The sequence below is a fragment of the Pollicipes pollicipes genome, unplaced genomic scaffold (assembly GCF_011947565.3).
Source record: "Pollicipes pollicipes isolate AB1234 unplaced genomic scaffold, Ppol_2.1 Scaffold_4219;HRSCAF=4965_pilon_pilon_pilon, whole genome shotgun sequence".
Taxonomy (NCBI): domain Eukaryota; kingdom Metazoa; phylum Arthropoda; class Thecostraca; order Pollicipedomorpha; family Pollicipedidae; genus Pollicipes; species Pollicipes pollicipes.
In genome coordinates, this window is record NW_023596448.1 from 18109700 (window position 1) to 18128351 (window position 18652).

Below are 18652 nucleotides of genomic sequence, written 5' to 3' on the forward strand. Positions count from 1 at the left end.
TACGGCCAGTCAGCGAAGAGGCAGTAGTACGTACAGGAAGAGGGAACTGGGGAACAGCGATTTTAGCGAAGACAGAGCCGCAAACATGGCCGATCAGAGGAGACGTGGCCGTATCACTGGGAGGCAAACACGCTTACAGCCAGTCAGCGTGCACGCAACCTCGTCTGGAGCCATTCAGAAGTACAAAAAAATGAGACAAAGTAGCACAAAGAAATACAGCGCAGCGCAGCGCAGAGGTACCCGACGCCCTTACATCAGTGCGTGTGCTCATTGTGAGTCGACTGTTTCCGCCCACTTAGTGCCAACTAGCACAGCCCTACGCAATGGTACATGACACCAATCCCCCCATGCCAGACAGTGCCCTTTTGACAATGTAACTATTTGCTAGCAGGCTGCCATCACCCTTACGTGCACCTTGGACACAGGTCCACCAAGGACACCCCATCGCCGAGAAACAGTCTGCATCTCCCCGCAATGACTCTTGTTAATACGCTGCACGCCCCTTGAGGGAAGCTAACCAAGAACCCTCGCATTCGTTCCTGTACGTACATTAACTTGACGGACTGACCTTTTGAAAAGGCGGCCAAACGTAGCCGCCAGCTGACTGGTGACGTCACCCAGCTGGCGCAGCGACATCTCCAGGCCGATGCGGTGCGTAACCATGACAACCAGACTGAGCCAGCGATAACAGACGGCGGCTCGGCCGGCCGCGCCTAATGCAAAATGGACCAATCAGAAGATCGTTCGTGGACGTCATCAGCTGTCACACCACGGATTCAGCTGTCACATCGACGTGTGAACGTTATCGGGTTAAGTTGCATGACCAATCACCTAAAGAGTTATACGCGACCAACCAGGTAAAACGGTACAAAACCAATTTACTCGTTTATATGTTTGAGCAGCACTGCACTGAGAGGCGAGGCCGTTTAACTAAAATACAATAAATACAAAGCATACAGTAGTGTATAAAATTTAAGGATGGCATATGAAAGCTGAGTGAAGATGCTACAATGGTATTCATACTTGATCCCTTCGGCTCTAAAAGTGCCAAAACAGTCGTGAAAATATCCGCGCTAATGTTGCTAGCTAAAAATGTTCCTGGACGTCTGGCAGTCTTAAAAAAAAACAGACCGCTCTAAGCTGTCTGCACACGAGTGCGAGGTACAGCGAGCAGAATTCAGGTGCGGGTCGATCGAGGCGGCACAAGCAAAGGGAAACAGGTAGGCGATATTTAAGAGTTTAGTTTACCTTGAAAGATGTTTCTCAGAAAACCTAAATCGCACTCCTCGCGCTGTTAGGAATGGGATTTAAAAATGAAGCGGAAGGATGTCATGACAGAGAAAAACGTTCACCCGGGGAATCCATGAGCAAGCATCCAAATGATAAACTTGTGCTGCATGCAATCGACCCGCACTGAGTGGGAATTAGCCACCCCGTCCCGACCACGCTACAACATTCTAAAACCGATCGCACGTTTGTAAAATACGCAGCCGATGAAGTGCTCGATTGTCCCCACTGACTGTGTCAGAAACATATGACGCGAAAGTTACTTTAGTATCCAGCGTTACGCCAGGTCCCCAATTTTGCACACATGTTCAAGCTCAGTTTCATCAACTAACAGATATGAACCTGGGCGGGAGCACGCCTGAGGGTCATCGCGAACGTTCACACATTCTACAGGGTTGAGGGTTAGCCTCCACCGACAGAACGCGCTGTCAGACGATCGAGATCATTCTGCGGCAGCGCGGCAGCAGCCGGGGGCGTAATTCTACGGGAAATTTTTACGTCACCAGCATACAAAAGACAGCCGGGTTTAATGACACAGGGAAGGTCGCTTATAAAACATGTGAAAAAAGGAGGGGAGACCAGAGGATCCTTCCGGGACGCCGGAGGTCAACAGTTTCCAATCGGAAGTTTTCCGTTGACGACAACCCTCTGACTTCTGTCGGACAGATACGAGACAAACCGTTATAGTCAAGATTCCATTAAATGGTATGAACGTTGTAGCTCGTGGATTCGAGGCTCACGGTTAATGTAGTCGGTACGCTAAAACTTTTCAGACCCACGTTGTTTGGCGATGGCGTTAAGCTTCCTACTTTGAAGGTGTGTTTCGCAGCGCCCCATTTTTGGGTCTGTCCACCACGAGCTCCGGCTGGTGTTGTACACGCTCTCCGTGAACATGCGATCCCAGGCATTCACTAGAATGATCTCGGATGTTACGTTTTCTTTCTTCCACAAAAACCTTTTCCCGGCCAGAGGGCACGGCAAAATGCATACCGCGTTATTCCGCCTTGCGTTGCCCCTCCGGCCCATTAACGCCTGTATCAGAATTTCTATCTTCAGAATTTGCTAGGATCGCCAGCACTAATCGATCCCGAACAAGCGTTCAATTATGACCAGAAATCAACGATAATGTACGGCGTCGCAAACCATTCTATTGTGCGGGCGTGATTCCCCTCTATATAATAATCTTTCATCTACAGCCGGATGTTTGACACCAGAAAACTTTGTTCGCCTTTTTGACTTCTTGTGAAATTAACCTAGATCTACGCCGCAAAACACCAGCGTTCTCTGTCAGCCAGGTATCTGTTTTGCCGGACCCCAAGGAATATTCTGGCTCGACAACGCTCACACGACTGGGAATCAAAAGATCAAGGCACCACTTTCCGCCAGTTGTAGTATCAGGAAAGATCCCTTCGCAGGCATTGGGATATCCCGAAATGAGTGTAATGGAGCATGCATGGGTTAAGGCACATCTCTGTAATATTATCTCATCCGGGATGTACCACACAGGATGTGCCGAGGCAGGGAACGTAAACATTCTGCGCGTGTGATCGAAACTGAAAGATTCTGGTATGATATTGAGTGATTTTTTTCAAAGACATCCAGCAGTGCCTTCATCCCATGGGCCCACATGAGGAAACTTCCTTCGACGCATTGACGCACCGCATGTCCAACATTGGGCTGCGATGCCATTTAGTCAGGCCCGATGACTCAGGGCCATGCAAAAATACTGTGACCGAGGGTGGCGCACAACGGATACCCATGCCCACGTCTATAGTGTGCTTGTACCGAGTTTTCGAAGTGCACTAGGTTATTGTAGGATATATGGTACAAATATACAATATATAATGTATAAGATAAAAGATATAATATATGAGACATAAGGTGTAATGCATAAGATATAAGATGTATTATATGAGGCACAAGGTATAATATATAAGATATGCTATATAAGATAAAATCGAAAAACATCAGATATGATATATAATATATAAAATACAAACATAGGTTTTGCATGGCCAACTGTACTCATACCAACTAGGCAAATTTTATCCGTATTTTCATCGAATGAACTCATCACAGAACCCGTAACTTCTTTTTTGGCGATAGCAATGCATGCACATTTGATACCTACCTTGCAATGACAATAAATACAACCTAGAATAAGCTTGGTCCGGAACGTGTCCTTCACTCTACTTAGGCAGGACTTTGTGTCCGGTAGGTGCGTAGAGGCTGACAGCGGCAGCTACAGTGTAATCCTGCTGATTAGCCCCTAAGACAGCTTGCCCAAGACAGTAAGACAGTTAGGCGAGCCCACCTCAAGCGGTGAGGTAAGGTCATACCCACCTAATGGGAAAGCCAGGTCAAGGTCAGCTCACCTGACGGGAAGGTCAGATCCGGGTCAGTGGCCGTCTGAAGCACGGGCCGGAACACCCCCGCCAGCAGGGACTCCTGGAGGTCAGAGCACACACTCAACTCAACGCCGCGTCTCACCGGCGGCACTCAACGCACTCCGTTTTGGTGGTAAAGCGGACGTTTACGACCAATCGAGGGCACTGCTCTGCCTCAACTTGAGGCTGCGGGTTTGGGTCCAATGAAGCTGGTGGTTGGCCCTCACCCGTGGCATTCGCTCAGGCTGCTACATACCCTGCCACACACGACAAGGAGCCACACACGACAAGCTGGAGGGATTCGCATGAAACCTCACGCTACCATGCCTAAGACAACCTCATCATCCATCAACAAGCAAACAAGGCAGACAAACAAAAACAAACGGCAAACGACGCTATAAAACGAACGCATTGCATTCAGCCTCCAGCCTCATCTCGGCGAGAACAATTGACCCCCGCCATTCACTAAGTGGAGCGGCGGGGGGGGGGGGGGGGAAGAAATCGGTCGGCCACGAGCGTTGAGTCCCCACGCAGGCGCCACGTAGCACTGCGCGTGATGGTACCGTGTATCTCCCCAGCTGCTGACCCGTGTCCAGCTGCTGGCCCCTCACCAGCTGCTGACCGGGGACGGTTGCTGGCCCCTCACCAGCTGCTGATCGTGGCCAGCTGCCGGCCCCTCACCGGCTGCTAACCCGAGGCCAACTGTCGGCCCCTCACCGGCTGCTAACCCGAGGCCAGCTGTCAGTTCTCACCAGTTGCTGACCCGTGGCCAGCTGCTGGCCCCTCACCAGTTATGACCATGGCCAGCTGTCAGCCCCTCACCAGCTGATGACCCTCCGGTTATCTATCGGTCCCTCACCAGCGCTGACCGAGGCCAACTTTCGGTTCCCTCCCCAGCTTGCGACCCGTGGCCAGCTATCGGCCTCTTACCAGCTGCTGACCCGTGGCCAGTAACGGCCTCTCGCCAGCTGCTGCTTGGGAACAGACGGCGGCACCCTACGGCCTCCTGGCGAGGGAACATCTCAATCCCGATCATTCCGAAGACCCCTCAACAGCTGCTTATAGCCAACTGTCCGACCACTGACCGGCTGCCGACCCGTGACATCGCGCATTCCTACCTGCAGCAGGTCCATGAGCAGCGTGTCGCTCAGGTAGGGCAGCACGTGCAGCAGCAGCGTCAGTCCGCCAATCAGCGCCGCCTCCACCGACGCCGTCAGCTTGCGCAGGGCGGAGCCGCACAGCTCGGTGACGTGCGGTAGGTACTGGTTCAGGATAAGCTGTTCGCCATACAACTCTGGAGGCGCGGACGAAGGTTAAAGCAAGCAGCCAATGCCGAACACGCACGCTGCCGCCCGTAATCACTGCGAGGCCCACGTACTGCACACGTGCCGCGAATCAAGAGATTTTCTAAGATCAGACACTTTTCCAAATGTCCCATCCCTTCACTAGCTGTGCAAACGAGGCTAGCTATGGTCCGCATCTTTTAAAGAACACGGAAAACACCTCCTCCGCGTCCAAGGTTGTCCTCCAATTATGCGGAATCGAACATCTAGGCATATGTCGCTTCTAAAGAATTGATAGTAATTTGACGCCACGAGCAGAGCTTGGTGGTTCGCAGCGTTGCAAGGTTTTCTGTCCACATGACGGTCCCTTGGCATTCGCGATACCGTTTCGAGGGTCACCGCACGACCGCCTCGGGCACCACCTTATGTAGATCACTGGCCGCCTGGGCAAGACTCAATCGTTGTTCGTGCATAATATTCTTCTCCGACGTTACGGACTGTATGAAGCAGGCCCTCGCGACGCCGCACTCGTTGCGAAGCACCCACCTGCAACGTCGCACTCGTTACGGAGCACTCACCTGCAACGTCGCGCTCGTTACGGACGTGTATCACCACCTGCAACGTCGCGCTCGTTACGGAGCACCCACCTGCAACGTCGCGCTCGTTACGGAGCACCCACCTGCAATGCTGCAGAGGCAGAGGAGGACCTTGTCCGAGCCGGCGTCGCCGGCCAAGCTGCGGCTGTACACCGCCTGGGGGCGCTCCGGGGCCGGCTGGGGGCCCCAGGGGACGCCCTCGTCAGACGACCAGCAGCCGAGGCGGCGGCGGGTCACGCCCGGCAGACTTTGCAGACGCGTTCGTTGGCCCGGGACTTCACACGCGCAAACAGCTGAGCACCCCGCGCAGCGCGAGCCGGTGACCAGCGGGCTTCGGTTTCAGCAGGGTTTCAGATGGATTCAGCGCACTTTCAGCAGTAACAGGATTTTCAAGGGTTCGGCAGCTTGCAGCAGGGTTTCAGCGAGCAAAAAATAAACGTAGATAAATAACACTCGTAAACAAGGGTTCTGTGGACATCATTGTGGCCGGAACTCCACAAAAACACAAACTGTGAGCGCACACCAGGCGAGGAAAGTTACGCGTCCTAAGTCGAACACCGGGAACGGCCGGAGTTCGGTTCATTCCAAAGTTCCGAAGATTTCACAAATATTTCATACAGAAGACGAACGGAGGCTGTGGTCAAAGACGACTACCATGACATACAGATCGTCCATTGTGCATAGCTAAACAGGAGTGGAGTGGGCAAAGACGGTGTTGAAGGGAAGACAGCTTTATCGGAGTGAGACTTAATGTGTCATAGATGCTACCACTCCGACATGGCTGCTACAGAGTGCGGCTCTGTCGAAAGAACGCCCTGGTGGACCAAACTGGTCGAAGCCCGCTAACAGTAGGCGCGGCTGTGTGGGAGTGTGCACGGCAAAGTCTGAGAACTCTTGGCTGCGTCGAAGCAATATGCCAGAGCGCCGGGCAGGTTTGCGTCGGGGTGGACATAGCTGAGCCGGAGTGAACATGTCTAGACCGGAGTGGAAATGGCTGAGCCTGAGTGGACATGGCTGAGCCTGAGTGGACACGGCTGAGCCGAATGGACATCACTGAGTCGATACGAACCGAGCTGCGTCCCAGCAGCTTCAGTTGTGACACAGCGCAACATCAGAAATGCCATCCTGCGACGATAATGCTCATCGCCGCTTCAGTGTGTGCCTTCTGCCGGGAACATTTCTCGTCCGTGGCGTGGTCACCTTCAGAGTGTGCCTTCTACCGGGACCGTTTCTCGTCCGGGGCGTGGTCACCTTCAGTGTGTGCCCTCTACCGGGACCATTTCTCGTCCGCGGCGTGGTCACCTTCAGTGTGTGCCCTCTACCGGGACCGTTTCTCGTCCGCGGCGTGGTCACCTTCAGGGTGTGCCCTCTACCGGGACCATTTCTCGTCCGCGACGTGGTCACTTTCAGTGTGTGCCCTCTACCGGGACCATTTCTCGCCAGCGGAGTGGTCACCTTCAGCGAGTCCGGGTCCGAGTAGCAGACGGCCAGCATGCGCAGCAGGTTGCGCGCCAAGTGGCGGGACGTGAGGGCCGGGCCCAGCCGGTGAGCTAGCCACATCACGGACTCGGCCGCCACGTCAGAGATCAGGCACCCCGGCGCCCTGAAACGGCAGGCGCTGACGTCAGCAGCGCGCCCTGAAACAGCTCAGGGACATCAGAAGGCTCCAACAGATGGAGGGCGTGGATGGAATTAATAGTCCAACATGTCATACATGGATCCGTGCATGGATAGCCCAAAATGCCATTCAAAAGTTCTCCAAAACTAGCACATAGACGCCAGAGGGACATCTGGACACAACGCATAAACCGGCATGAGCGGGGGAGAGGGGCAAAGAAAATAGCTCCCTAAAAGGAAAGTGCGAACATCACAAGAAATCCGAGAAAGGAAATCAGAAGGACGTAAAAAACACACCCCGAGGCGTCATATGGGCTGCGTTCCACCTGCCTTCAGCACACTTGTCAGCACCAATCACGGTCCAGTTTTCTCTCTATGTCACGTCACGTGACCACAAGGTCACGTGATGGTCTGTGACGTCACATCCTGTTGACGATGGTGCCAGGATTTTTCGTCAGCCCGTCAGCATGGAGAAAAGGCGCTACCAGATTAAGAAATCACTTCGACAAAGAAGCGGGAGTTGGCATGGCAGCTCTTACGTCGGGGAATACCAGGGGCATAAGTTAGGTGCGGTGGGGCGCTTGTCTCTGATTTTGGGGAATGCAACGCACGACATGTAAGAAGGGAACTGAACTGCCAACAACTGCCATGGAAGAGTGAGTAATAGTGATTGGTGCGGTGTTTGGTTACATTCCCTTGTAAATTAATGGTAATCGTAAGAGTAGTCGTTGCGGAAACCGTGACAAATGAGATCAGAAACGAAACACCACGGGTCTCGAACATGGGCTTTGTCAGTCCAAGTGGGAGTTCGGTGAAAGGATAGGCTTCATGCCAGCACAAGTAGCAGTGAAGGATCGTTATACCATTTCCACACAGAAATGAGTGAACACTTGAAATGGGTAGGAAGGAAACTGAAATGGGATGGAAATGGGAATAGGCACTCAACTCACGGATGGGACAGAGGATGGTCCTATAAGAGCAGGATCCACACTTCCAAACACTACTTTATAGGTAGCGTGTCATGGTCGGCGGTAAGCCACAGTTAGTGAGTAGTCTAAAGTAGTCCAGAGGTAAAGGGAAAAAGGAGGGTAAAGTTAAAAAATCCCGCGTCAGCCCACCCGTTAAACGCTCCGCCCGAACGCATGACGTCACGCATTTCAGCTGACAATCGTGCTGACGACGAATCGAACGGGGCTACGACAGCATTACGAAGTCACCAGGAGCGTAGTTTACTACCCAGTTGGTGAGGGAGGAGGAGGCGACTCCAGCCCAAAACTTTAAGTGGAAACTGAGTCAACTTTGGCGAGAAATCCGCACTGGTTTACTTTGGGGCAGGTTTAGCCATTTCCCTGTCCTCAACCCCCCCCCAACTTATTTTTAAAACTACAGCCCTCAAACGTTACAAGCCGACCTTGCAGGAATCCGTTAACTTGATGACTGCATATATTGGAGTGAGTCGATGCAGCAGCACACAATCACGCCAACGAGAGGCCGGAAACCTAACACAAGCGACCTATATTGTCCAAACATACCACCCGGACACTCCCCACGGTACAGGGGTGCCCACAACAGAACCAAACAGCAGACAAAACATCACGCTGGCGGAGGTCCAAGTCCATCCCCCCACACGGAATAAACAGATGTCTAACGAGCTGTTGTGACTGGTGTGCCACGAGATTCTCCCGGACCGACGCTCCGGTGGGCTCCGAGCTCTTCCAGCGGCGGATGAAGCTTCGAGTGATCGCCACGTCAAGAACCCCAGTCGCCGGAGGGCACAATCGCACGGGTGTCGCCTGCGTGCGTCACCCATCTTGTACGTGGGTCACTTACGTAACTCGACTGATCGTGCATGACATTCATTTGCACTCGCGACAGCCCCTGTTGACAACAGACGGCACCGCAAAAGTGCTCACATTGGCCAGACGAAACAACTTGCCACGGAGACAAACACCAGAAGGGGACTGCAGACAGTTCATCCACAACTGACGGAGAGATCCTGGAAGGTACAGAGGCCGCATGATGCACTGCTAACGGAGGGGCCCCGAAGGGCACACAGTCCGCATAATGCACTGCTGACGGAGAGGCCCCGAAGGGAACAGAGTTCGTGTGATTGATACTCACGGAGAGGCCCCGAAGGGCACACAGGCCGCATAATGCACTACTGACGGAGAGGCCCCGAAGGGACAGAGTCGTGTGATGTGATACTGACGGAGAGGCCCCGAAGGGCACACAGGCCGCGCAATGCATTACTGACGGAGAGGCCCCGAAGGGAACAGAGTTCGTGTGATGTGATACTGACGGAGAGGGTCCCGAAGGGCACACAGGCCGCATAATGCACTACTGACGGAGAGCCCCCCGAAGGGAACAGAGGTCGTGTGACGTGATACTGACGAAGAGGCCACGAAAGGGAACAGAGGCCGCCTGATGTACCACTGACGGAGGGGCCTCGTAGGGAACAGAGGCCCGCGGTGATTCTCTAACTGACTGAGAGGTCACGGAGAGGAACCAGAGGACCACCTGATTCCTCTGCTGATGGAGAGGTAGAAGGAGACAGAAGCATGATACCCCACTGACGGAGAAGGCTCGGAGGGACAGGGGGCACATGACACACGTTTGATGGGCAGAGAACAAAGACGACCGGGGCCATGATACACTTCCTGGGAGGGACAGTGGACCACTAGCGCAGCTTTTGACGGAGAGTGCCCGAGAGGACACAGACAGGATACCCCGCTGACGGGGGAAGGATGGAAGGGACAGAAGCCACTTGAACGCACTATTGCCGGGCAGAGACCAAAGAGGACAGATGCATGATATCCTAGAGGAAAACGACTGCAGGAAGGGGGTCTGCTGACGACAGCCTGGTGACCTAGGGTATTCACCCTTACTCCTCTACATTTCCACTGTAAAAACGTCCTGTAAAAGTGCACATAAAAAGGGTAGTAGGGACGTGAACAAGACAAAACCAGGCCGGCTTTAAAAATAACTCGGCTGTACCAGTTGCAGGACGAGGCGTCGCAGTCCGAGAGATACGGACCAGCTCCGTGGGGTCGTGCCCCACCCTGGGTCAAGTCCTGGACCTCCCGACGTTACATGGAGACGGAGGACCGGATGGGGTGCGATTTATGCCAGCATCTCCAGCCCCGGGTTGGCGGCGGCGGAAGGCCCATCGGCGGGCCTCTACCGGCGGTCTGGATACAGTGGAGGCCTCCACCGGCCTTCTGGACGATAGAGTGGTCACTTCGGGGATGTGCTTCTTGTCTGCCCTGGACAGACGATTTGCGGCCTTAGCAGCCTCAAGCTCGACCAAGTCGCGCCCGCTTGGAATCGCGTGTCTGTACGCCTCGTGGCGCTTCATCGTCTCTGAAGCTCGTCCAAACGCTCTTGCCAGTGCCACTGGCCCCTCCGCTGCAGTGGCGTCACTGAAGTGGGCGTCGCCTCCGACGCCACTGCAGTGGCGTCGAAGGCAGCGAAAAGGTAGCAGTATGTCCATAGTAAGTTTGCAACCTTATCCAAAAGTGGGCCAAATTGCGTCGTACCACGGCAGACTCATACCACATCCAACCTCTAACAAGATGATGATTGCAGGATTTCCCGAGACATGTGCGAGGATGATGCATGGATGCATGTGCGAGGATGCCGCTGCAGGCTTTCGTGGAACCAATACCGAGCGTGTTCGAACGTTAATGGACTGAGCGCGGCAATGCAACGATTTATACCCATGGTCTCGTCCAGCTACCTGGCCAACATTGACCTGCATTGTCACGGCCCATCGTCACGTGAGGCGACACGTGACGCCGTATGTGACGCCGCACGTGCGGGTAAGCTATTACGTCAGTTGCAACCGCCGTCAATGAAGGGCTCCCGATGCCGTCGGCCAGGGTACCGCCGTTCACCGTGACAACGCAACGGAAGCTCAGCGTTCCAGAGCTCGAATTATTCTGATTTTTTGCCGAGTCACTGGCGGTGGCCAGTTGTGGTCAGATGCACGCGGCCGGGGCAAGATCTTCACGTCTTAGGAGAAGCCAGTGCCACACAACGGGCACTTACAGTCCGGTGATGCCTTACTAACATCTCATCTTTCTATGAGCAACCAGCTTCAGAAGCTGTGGCATGCCTGGGTTCGCATTTAACCCCAGTCAGTACATACCAACGCAATACGCAGCATGTCCTTTGCACGAAAAACTTTCACAAATAGCGCAACAATACCTTCAACGGAACTTCGACTTTCGACAACGTGGCATCAAAACCAGTGCCTTTCAACTCCCTCCGTACCCCCTCTGAGTGTACTCGGAGGGGGCACTCAAGGTCAATGCATCTGTGCGATACACTCGCTCCACGACCGCCGTCACCAACAGAGCGCCCGGGACACGCATCTGATTCACGTCATCCCCATGTGGGCACGACGTCGGCAACGGCCGTCCTCTGCCGTGTCGTCATGCAACATCCTGCCCGCCGGGCGCCTTCAGGCGGCAGTCCAACTGCAATCAGCACTCTCTTGCAATTTGCGCTTCCGAATGTCACGTAAGGAACTACTGAGACAATTAATCGTTGGTTAGGTATTTGTAAGAATAACACACGATGACACAAACCTGGGATGCATAACATAATAACCGGTATTTAATGGGGGGGGGGGGGGGAATGCATTTCTGCAGCATCTCACCGGTAGTGATGCCGAGAATTGGTCGCCTGCCTGACCACCGCAGCTCCGTTACACACACCAGGGTGGAATGAGGGTGATATCATGCGCACTGAGATGTTGTCACAACTCAGTCACCCGAGGCCCACACTCGCTGATCTCAGGTCACCACTCAATAAACCTAACATAACTGTGCACTGACCTGGGACCGCGGAGTGCACTGACCTGGGACCGCGGGAGTGCGTTACCTGGGACCGCGGAGTGCACTGACTGGGATCGAGGAGTGCACTGACCTGGGACCGAGGAGTGCACTGACCTGGGACCGAGGAGTGAACTCACCTGGGTAAACAGGGTACACTGACCTGGGTCTGGAGGGCTCGCTGGTCTCCGTGACGTCATCAGACGCCACCGACACTCGCTCCTGGCTCTCACGCCGTCCTCGCGGGCGGCCGGCGCTCCCTCCTCGTCGTCCATGTGAAACACACCTGCCGAGGACCAGATCGGTGTGAGGGGACGCTCTCTGTCCACATGGCGCACATGCACCGAGAGCCTGACCGGTGTAAGGGAAGCCCGCCGTCTCCGAGAAATACACTCAATCAAGGTGAGATCAGTGCTGCAAGGGTCCCCTCGCCCATGCTAAATACATCTGCCCGAGGCCAGGCAACGGGACGCAGTAACCGGGTGGTCGCGTACATTGGACAGTAATCGCGACATCCGGGTTCGAGACCCACCGCTGGATCTTTCACTGGCTTCGGTCCTCATCTCGAGCCAATAACTGCCTCAGCGGTACTAGACACCGACAAACAACCAAACGGCTGCTTTAGCCCTGAGTAAGGCAGGACGAGCACCATCGGCGCTCGCACCAGGCGCCATCGGCACCAGTGCCGGGTCACTGGTGAGGAGGCGCCAGGATGCGACGCCCCGTGCAGAAGGCAGGCGCCGACAGATGCCCCGACTGCGACACACCTACGCCGACGGACCGCCGCTCGGGGTTACAGGGGCGGAGCAGCCGCGTTCCGACCTCGTTCCTGTAGGTGCAGTGCACCGAGGTCGTCTGCTTACGTTACAAAGGATTCGGCATTGGCGCGATGGCGCGTCAGGCGGGACCCGGTCTGGCAAGACGACCCCGGTCTGGTCGTTGTGCACAATGCCAGGGCGGCGCCCCCACAGCCGTCCGAAGACAGCGGCCAGTACAACAGCGCCGCGTAGTCTCAGCGACACCCGCGGCCACGAGACGATCCGTGTTGCACAAGTTGGTGTGAGTGTTTTGTTGCTGTTCTGGACCTTGTAATCACTGGTGGGAGTAATTACGACATTTATCCACTGACTGTCAACAGTTTCTCTCCCTTTAGTGCTTTCCAAGTGATATATTTAGCCATTATGCCACGGGGATGCCTTGATTGAGCACCGCAACTGACTTGTCTGCTACCAAAATATTATTTGCGCCTATCATAGAAACATTTCGCACGGATCTGCCCAGAGACGCCGATAATTTCTCAACATGGGCAAACAGGTGCCTTATTCATGCATAATGGGCATATGCCATTTGCTATTTCATTATTGTGCAGCCATCCTTTGGTGAACAATGGTTTTGTATCGTAGTTTAAATTGCAGCTGCTTTATCAAGTTAGCTATAGAACGTGTCTTCCCACGATCTTACACGGCCTGTCAGTTAAAGTTGTCTGCCAGCTGTAGGCCTACTGCCTATTTTCCTGGGTATTCGTGGACATGCAAATCTCATCTCTCACTAGCCTTTTGCATAACCAATTCGTTGACTTAAAAGACCAGCGACGGATGCAAAAACGGGAAAGCGGAGGAAACGAATGCAAAATAATAAAAAATTACGATCATTGACATTTTGACAAGTGAAGCGAAGCAACGGACGAACGTGGGACTAAGCCATGGCTTCTACTGAGGACTGGCCGCCTACAAGTGAACCAAGACTGGTCCGTAGGGTTGCAGGGTCCTACGCCCTACCCTAAGCCCATTCATAAGCTTTCCCCTGCGATCCCGCCGTCCCTGTCTCGGCTGCCTTTGCCTGTCCCGACGGCCGTGCCAAAGGGCGACCAGACAATGCCCGTTACTGTCCCTGCCAACCTGGGTCACTTGGGTTGGTGTGTGTGTGGGGGGGGGGGGGGGGGGCGTCCACTGCATGGGTCATTTTTCACCCACTTTTGTGTGTTGTATCTGTCACGAGTTCGGTGCGCGGCTTCACCGCCTGGCAGGCCACCTGCACTGTATATCTCGGCATGTCCCAGCCGTCCAACCCGCCCAGCAGTGCGGGGCCACTGAGTTCAATTCACTCCACGGCGTCGACAAGCGCCAGCCTGTCACAAGACATTGTGTGTGACGGGTGTCATTGTCCAGTCTCAGTCTGAGGCTATCGCTACTACTGGACGCGCTCAGTCCCACTTCACACAAGGCACCGAAGCATTCAGCGACGCTTCACAGCCGCAAAATCAGACATCAGCTGCCATCATCCAGGTGAACAGCCGGCGACGCCCGACAACCATTTTCCGCGACATTTCTGGAAACGGTGATTCCTGCCAAGGATAACCAAAAATAGCAGGAAACAGGAGGCAGAAGCCGCAAACGACTACCTTGCCCAAGAACGACGCCATGGATTTGAGAGCGGGGGGGGGGGGGATCTCCAGGCGGGGCCTCCAAACAACATAGAGCCTCGTCGCAAGGGCTCGCTATGCGAAACTTTCCAATGGGCTTCCGGAGTTCAGACTGGAAGAAAACCCCTACAGAAACCTATTCCTACACCTCCAAACCATATATGCAGTATCTTCACATTTCAAAGGGGAAAACATTCCCACTTCTTCGTCAATTTGGATTATTGATGAACGACAAAAAAAAGAAGCCGCATTTTCCCCTAAACAGACCTCCTTAACACAAAATAGACCCCCCTGATCCTGGGCAGGTCTACCTGACTCGTAAAGTGGTCCCCCGATCTAGAATGATGAATTTCTTGGTAACAAAGGGCCTCCTCAGCCTGAAAAAGAATCGCCTACCTCACTTGTGCGGGCCTCCTCGATCTGAATTTCAATAACATATGCATCACATAACTTACAGCATGGGTAAAATAATCAAGTAATTGTTTTTTTGTGACGCGACAGGGAGAACAGAGATGACATCCTGTCCCTCGGCCCCACGGTGCCATCTCTGGCTCCACTTGCGGGACGGAAACCGAACAGAGACGACATCCTGTCCCTCGGCCCCACGGTGCCATCTCTAGCTCCACTTGCGGGACGGAAACCGAACAGAGACGACATCCTGTCCCTCGGCCCCACGGTGCCATCTCTGGCTCTACTTGCGGGACAGAAACCAAACAGAGACGACATCCTGTCCCTCGGCCCCACGGTGCCATCTCTGGCTCCACTTGCGGGACGGAAACCGAACAGAGACGACATCCTGTCCCTCGGCCCCACGGTGCCATCTCTGGCTCCACTTGCGGGACGGAAACCGAACAGAGACGTCATCCTGTCCCTCGGCCCCACGGTGCCATCTCTGGCTCCACTTGCGGGACGGAAACCGAACAGAGACGACATCCTGTCCCTCGGCCCCACGGTGCCATCTCTGGCTCTACTTGCGGGACAGAAACCGAGAATGCGACGGAGGACAGATTGCGCGGAACGTTTAGACTTCGCTGTTCACGAGCGGAGTCGCAGGTAAAACCAGTCGTATTTGGAAAGTGATAGGAGTTCTAACTTGAGCGTCTAACTAACGTCCCGGCTCGGCCGTCATAGCTCATACAGATAACGTCTGTACAACTAATGACTATGGTTTCACGCAGTTAAAGAAAAAGAGGCCGAATTTATCAAATCTATTCTGTAAAGTTGCTCAGGCGTACACATCATCGAACACAGACGATACAATGGCTGCCGGTGGTGCCTGTTCCAGCGCCATGCCCGCGGCCCTGGTACTGTCCTTGACCGCCCATTATCCCTCGCGGGAGCTGTTTGTTTTTGGAACCCTCCGCCGCCGTTGAGTCCATCGGCGCACGGGTGTGCCGGCCGTCGGCACAGCCCACTAACCAGACGCGCCGCGCCTCCCGGCCGCCGTGTGCCGGCCGTCGCCACAGCCCACTAACCAGACGCGCCGCGCCTCCCGGCCACCGCTGGGCTCGGGCCGCAGCCCAGACCCACGGGTCGTAACCTGGGTCACGAGAGGAGGGACGCCCTCTGACACCGGCACCGTGCCCCGCCTCCCCGTCGGTCCGCGGTCAGGCCCAATCCCCAGTAGGCGTTCGCCCGCGGCGCTCACCAGACAGAAGGGCGAGTGGCTCGTCGGTAGCGTGGTGTTTGGTCTGACCGCTGCACGGGAGTGCAGGACGCTTAGTCTTCACGGCTAGAGGAAGCAAAAGCTGCCACACACAGAGCCCGGCTGGCAAAGTCAGAGTGGCGGCTGGTCACCAGGTATCGGCAGCGTGGTGTTTGGTCTGGCCGCTGCACGGGAGTGCAGGACGCTTACAGTCTTCACGGCTAGAGGAAGCAAAAGCTGCCACACACAGAGCCCAGCCGGCAGTCAGAGTGGCGGCTGGTCACCAGCATAACCACCAGGCTCTCGTAGCCGCGACTGAGGGCCTGCTGTTGTCTCGCCTATTGGGCATCGGTATTACGGATGATGAGAGTAAACATTCGTACTACCATCCGCATCTGGGGTGGTAGTATGCGCTTGCGCCGTACCACCACCCCAGACGAGGATGGTGTGTCAGTATGCACCTGTACGCACGAACGCACCATCCTCGTCCGGTGTGTCAGTATGCACCTGTACAGACGAACTCAGCAGAGGAGAATGGTGTGCCAGTATGCACCTGTACGCACGAACACAACAGACGAGATGGTGCGTCAATACGCACCTGTACACACGGACACAGCAGACGAGGATGGTGTGTCAGTATGCACCTGTACGCACGAAAGCAGCAGACGAGGATGGTGGTCCGAACAACTGTTCCATCAATAAAACTAATACCTTGTCTCAATAATTATGTAAAACTGCGATATCAGGTGATGGACTGCGATATCACACCATGACATTTATTTTCCAGAACAGTAGCCACCTCATAAATAGCAGGGCCTGATCCTGACCCTGATCAAGAGCACGTCCTTTTGATGTGCACAGGCCTCCCGAGCTCGCAAAGAAACCTTAACACGAAACAGAGCCTCTTGATTCCGAGCAGGTCTACCTAGCTCATAAAGTGGTCTCCTGATCTAGAATGATGGGCCTCTCGGTAGAGAAACAGGGCTTCCTCGACCTGAAAAAGGATTGTCTACTGGGCTATGCGAGGCTCCTCGATCCGAAGTTTAATGACATATGCATCGCTCCAAAACTTACCGCTTGAGTAAACGACTCACTTGGAGCTAGAATATTTGCTGAAGGACAGTTCGGCTCCAGAACGACGACATATCAGACAAACAGCGGTAAAATGAATGCGGAACACCGGCTTGAAACAAAAACTCTCATTGCAAAGAATGTGCGAGCAAAGTTGAAAAGGTGTCATTCCACCGCTTAGAAGCGCCATGGTGACCATTTCATGGAATATTTATCCCTCGAGCCTCGTGCTAAAGCAGGGCTGTCAGCACAGCGGACGCCACGTGGCGCCCTTCGCAGCAGGGAGTTATTCGAGCTCATCTTATGTCTGGGAGAGGGCCGGCCAAGGTACACCAGCCTTTGACAAAACACGCACGCACGCACGCACGCACGCACGCACGCACGCACGCACGCACGCACGCGCACACACACACACACACACACACACACACACGACACACACGGACACCACAACACACACACACACACACAACACACACACGGACACACACACACGGACACGGACACAGTGGGTTTTTTACATGCTGTATGCAGCTGGATAAGGCGGTTTAAAGTGGATCAAACCAGCACTTTAACAAAACTCTTCCAGACACGTCCAAACAGGCACGCACGGCTGTCGTCAAGCGCCAACAGAGGACAGCTCGGGAGGTCAGGCATGACTTTCTTAGAATCGGCGATCGCGTCGTGGTTTCTAAAAGATCGAGTGCAAATCGCTACAGTAAGAAGCGTGACGTGACAACTCGAACATTGAGAGGTGTGGCGCTCGTGGGGACCCCACTGTCTAACACGAGATAAGTAGAATGCACGCGAGGAGAAGCGCAGGGGGTGCTCGAACAGATCAGGTCGGGTGCACTGGTGATCACTGATGGACTTGACCAATTTCAACGACCCGCTGACCAAAAGCCAGCGATGGGAGAAGCGAGAGAAAAGAGTGGAAGAATGCCGGTGGAGGCAGGACGTGAAGATTTCCTCAACACAAACCGTATCAACAGCATCGACATCCTCCAAGGGGTGGGGCGATCACAGTGAGGTACGTACATCTCATCACTCAAAAAGATGATGACGGCCAAGATAGTGATGACAGGAAACGACTGTCCAAGCAAGGCCACAATTCAAGCTTCACGACGACAACGCCCGACCGAACGTACCGCTTTGAACGGTGATGTGATCGAGAATGCTGTAGTCTCAGCAAGCAAAACTATTTGGTTGAAATGGTCCTCGTCGACTTTTTCTCTTCCCAAAAATTAGGACGCACTGCATAGAAAACACTGCTAAGCACTGGAAAGTTGGAACGGGTCATACGCAGCGAGCTCGGAAATACCAATAAAGGAAGGCTCGTCGCGGTGCTCAGGACAAGGATGGAACGGCTAAGTAAGTGTGCACAACTTGGCGGCGAATTGGACATTGCTTTCCTATCGCATAGTTATTTGAAATGCTCAAATAACTGATGTTCTCCAAAATCATCGTCCATCCTTAGTACATTTCGATTACCCAAAAACCTAAGCGTGA

At 54.2% G+C, this 18652-nt stretch overlaps 1 protein-coding gene across 1 annotated transcript in view; it reads right to left on the reverse strand.

The window, feature by feature from the left end:
• Positions 1-9: 9 nt before the first annotated feature.
• LOC119094951 (uncharacterized) overlaps positions 10-18652 on the reverse strand; it is a 22772-nt gene continuing 4129 nt past the window's right edge. Inside the window, exons 7-13 of the mRNA XM_037217863.1 lie at positions 12169-12291; positions 7009-7156; positions 5637-5730; positions 4793-4968; positions 3663-3735; positions 569-713; positions 10-46 (exon numbers count right to left, since the gene is read on the reverse strand). Of these exons, the coding sequence (XP_037073758.1) occupies positions 10-46; positions 569-713; positions 3663-3735; positions 4793-4968; positions 5637-5730; positions 7009-7156; positions 12169-12291 (796 nt within the window). The remainder of the gene's footprint in view (positions 47-568; positions 714-3662; positions 3736-4792; positions 4969-5636; positions 5731-7008; positions 7157-12168; positions 12292-18652) is intronic.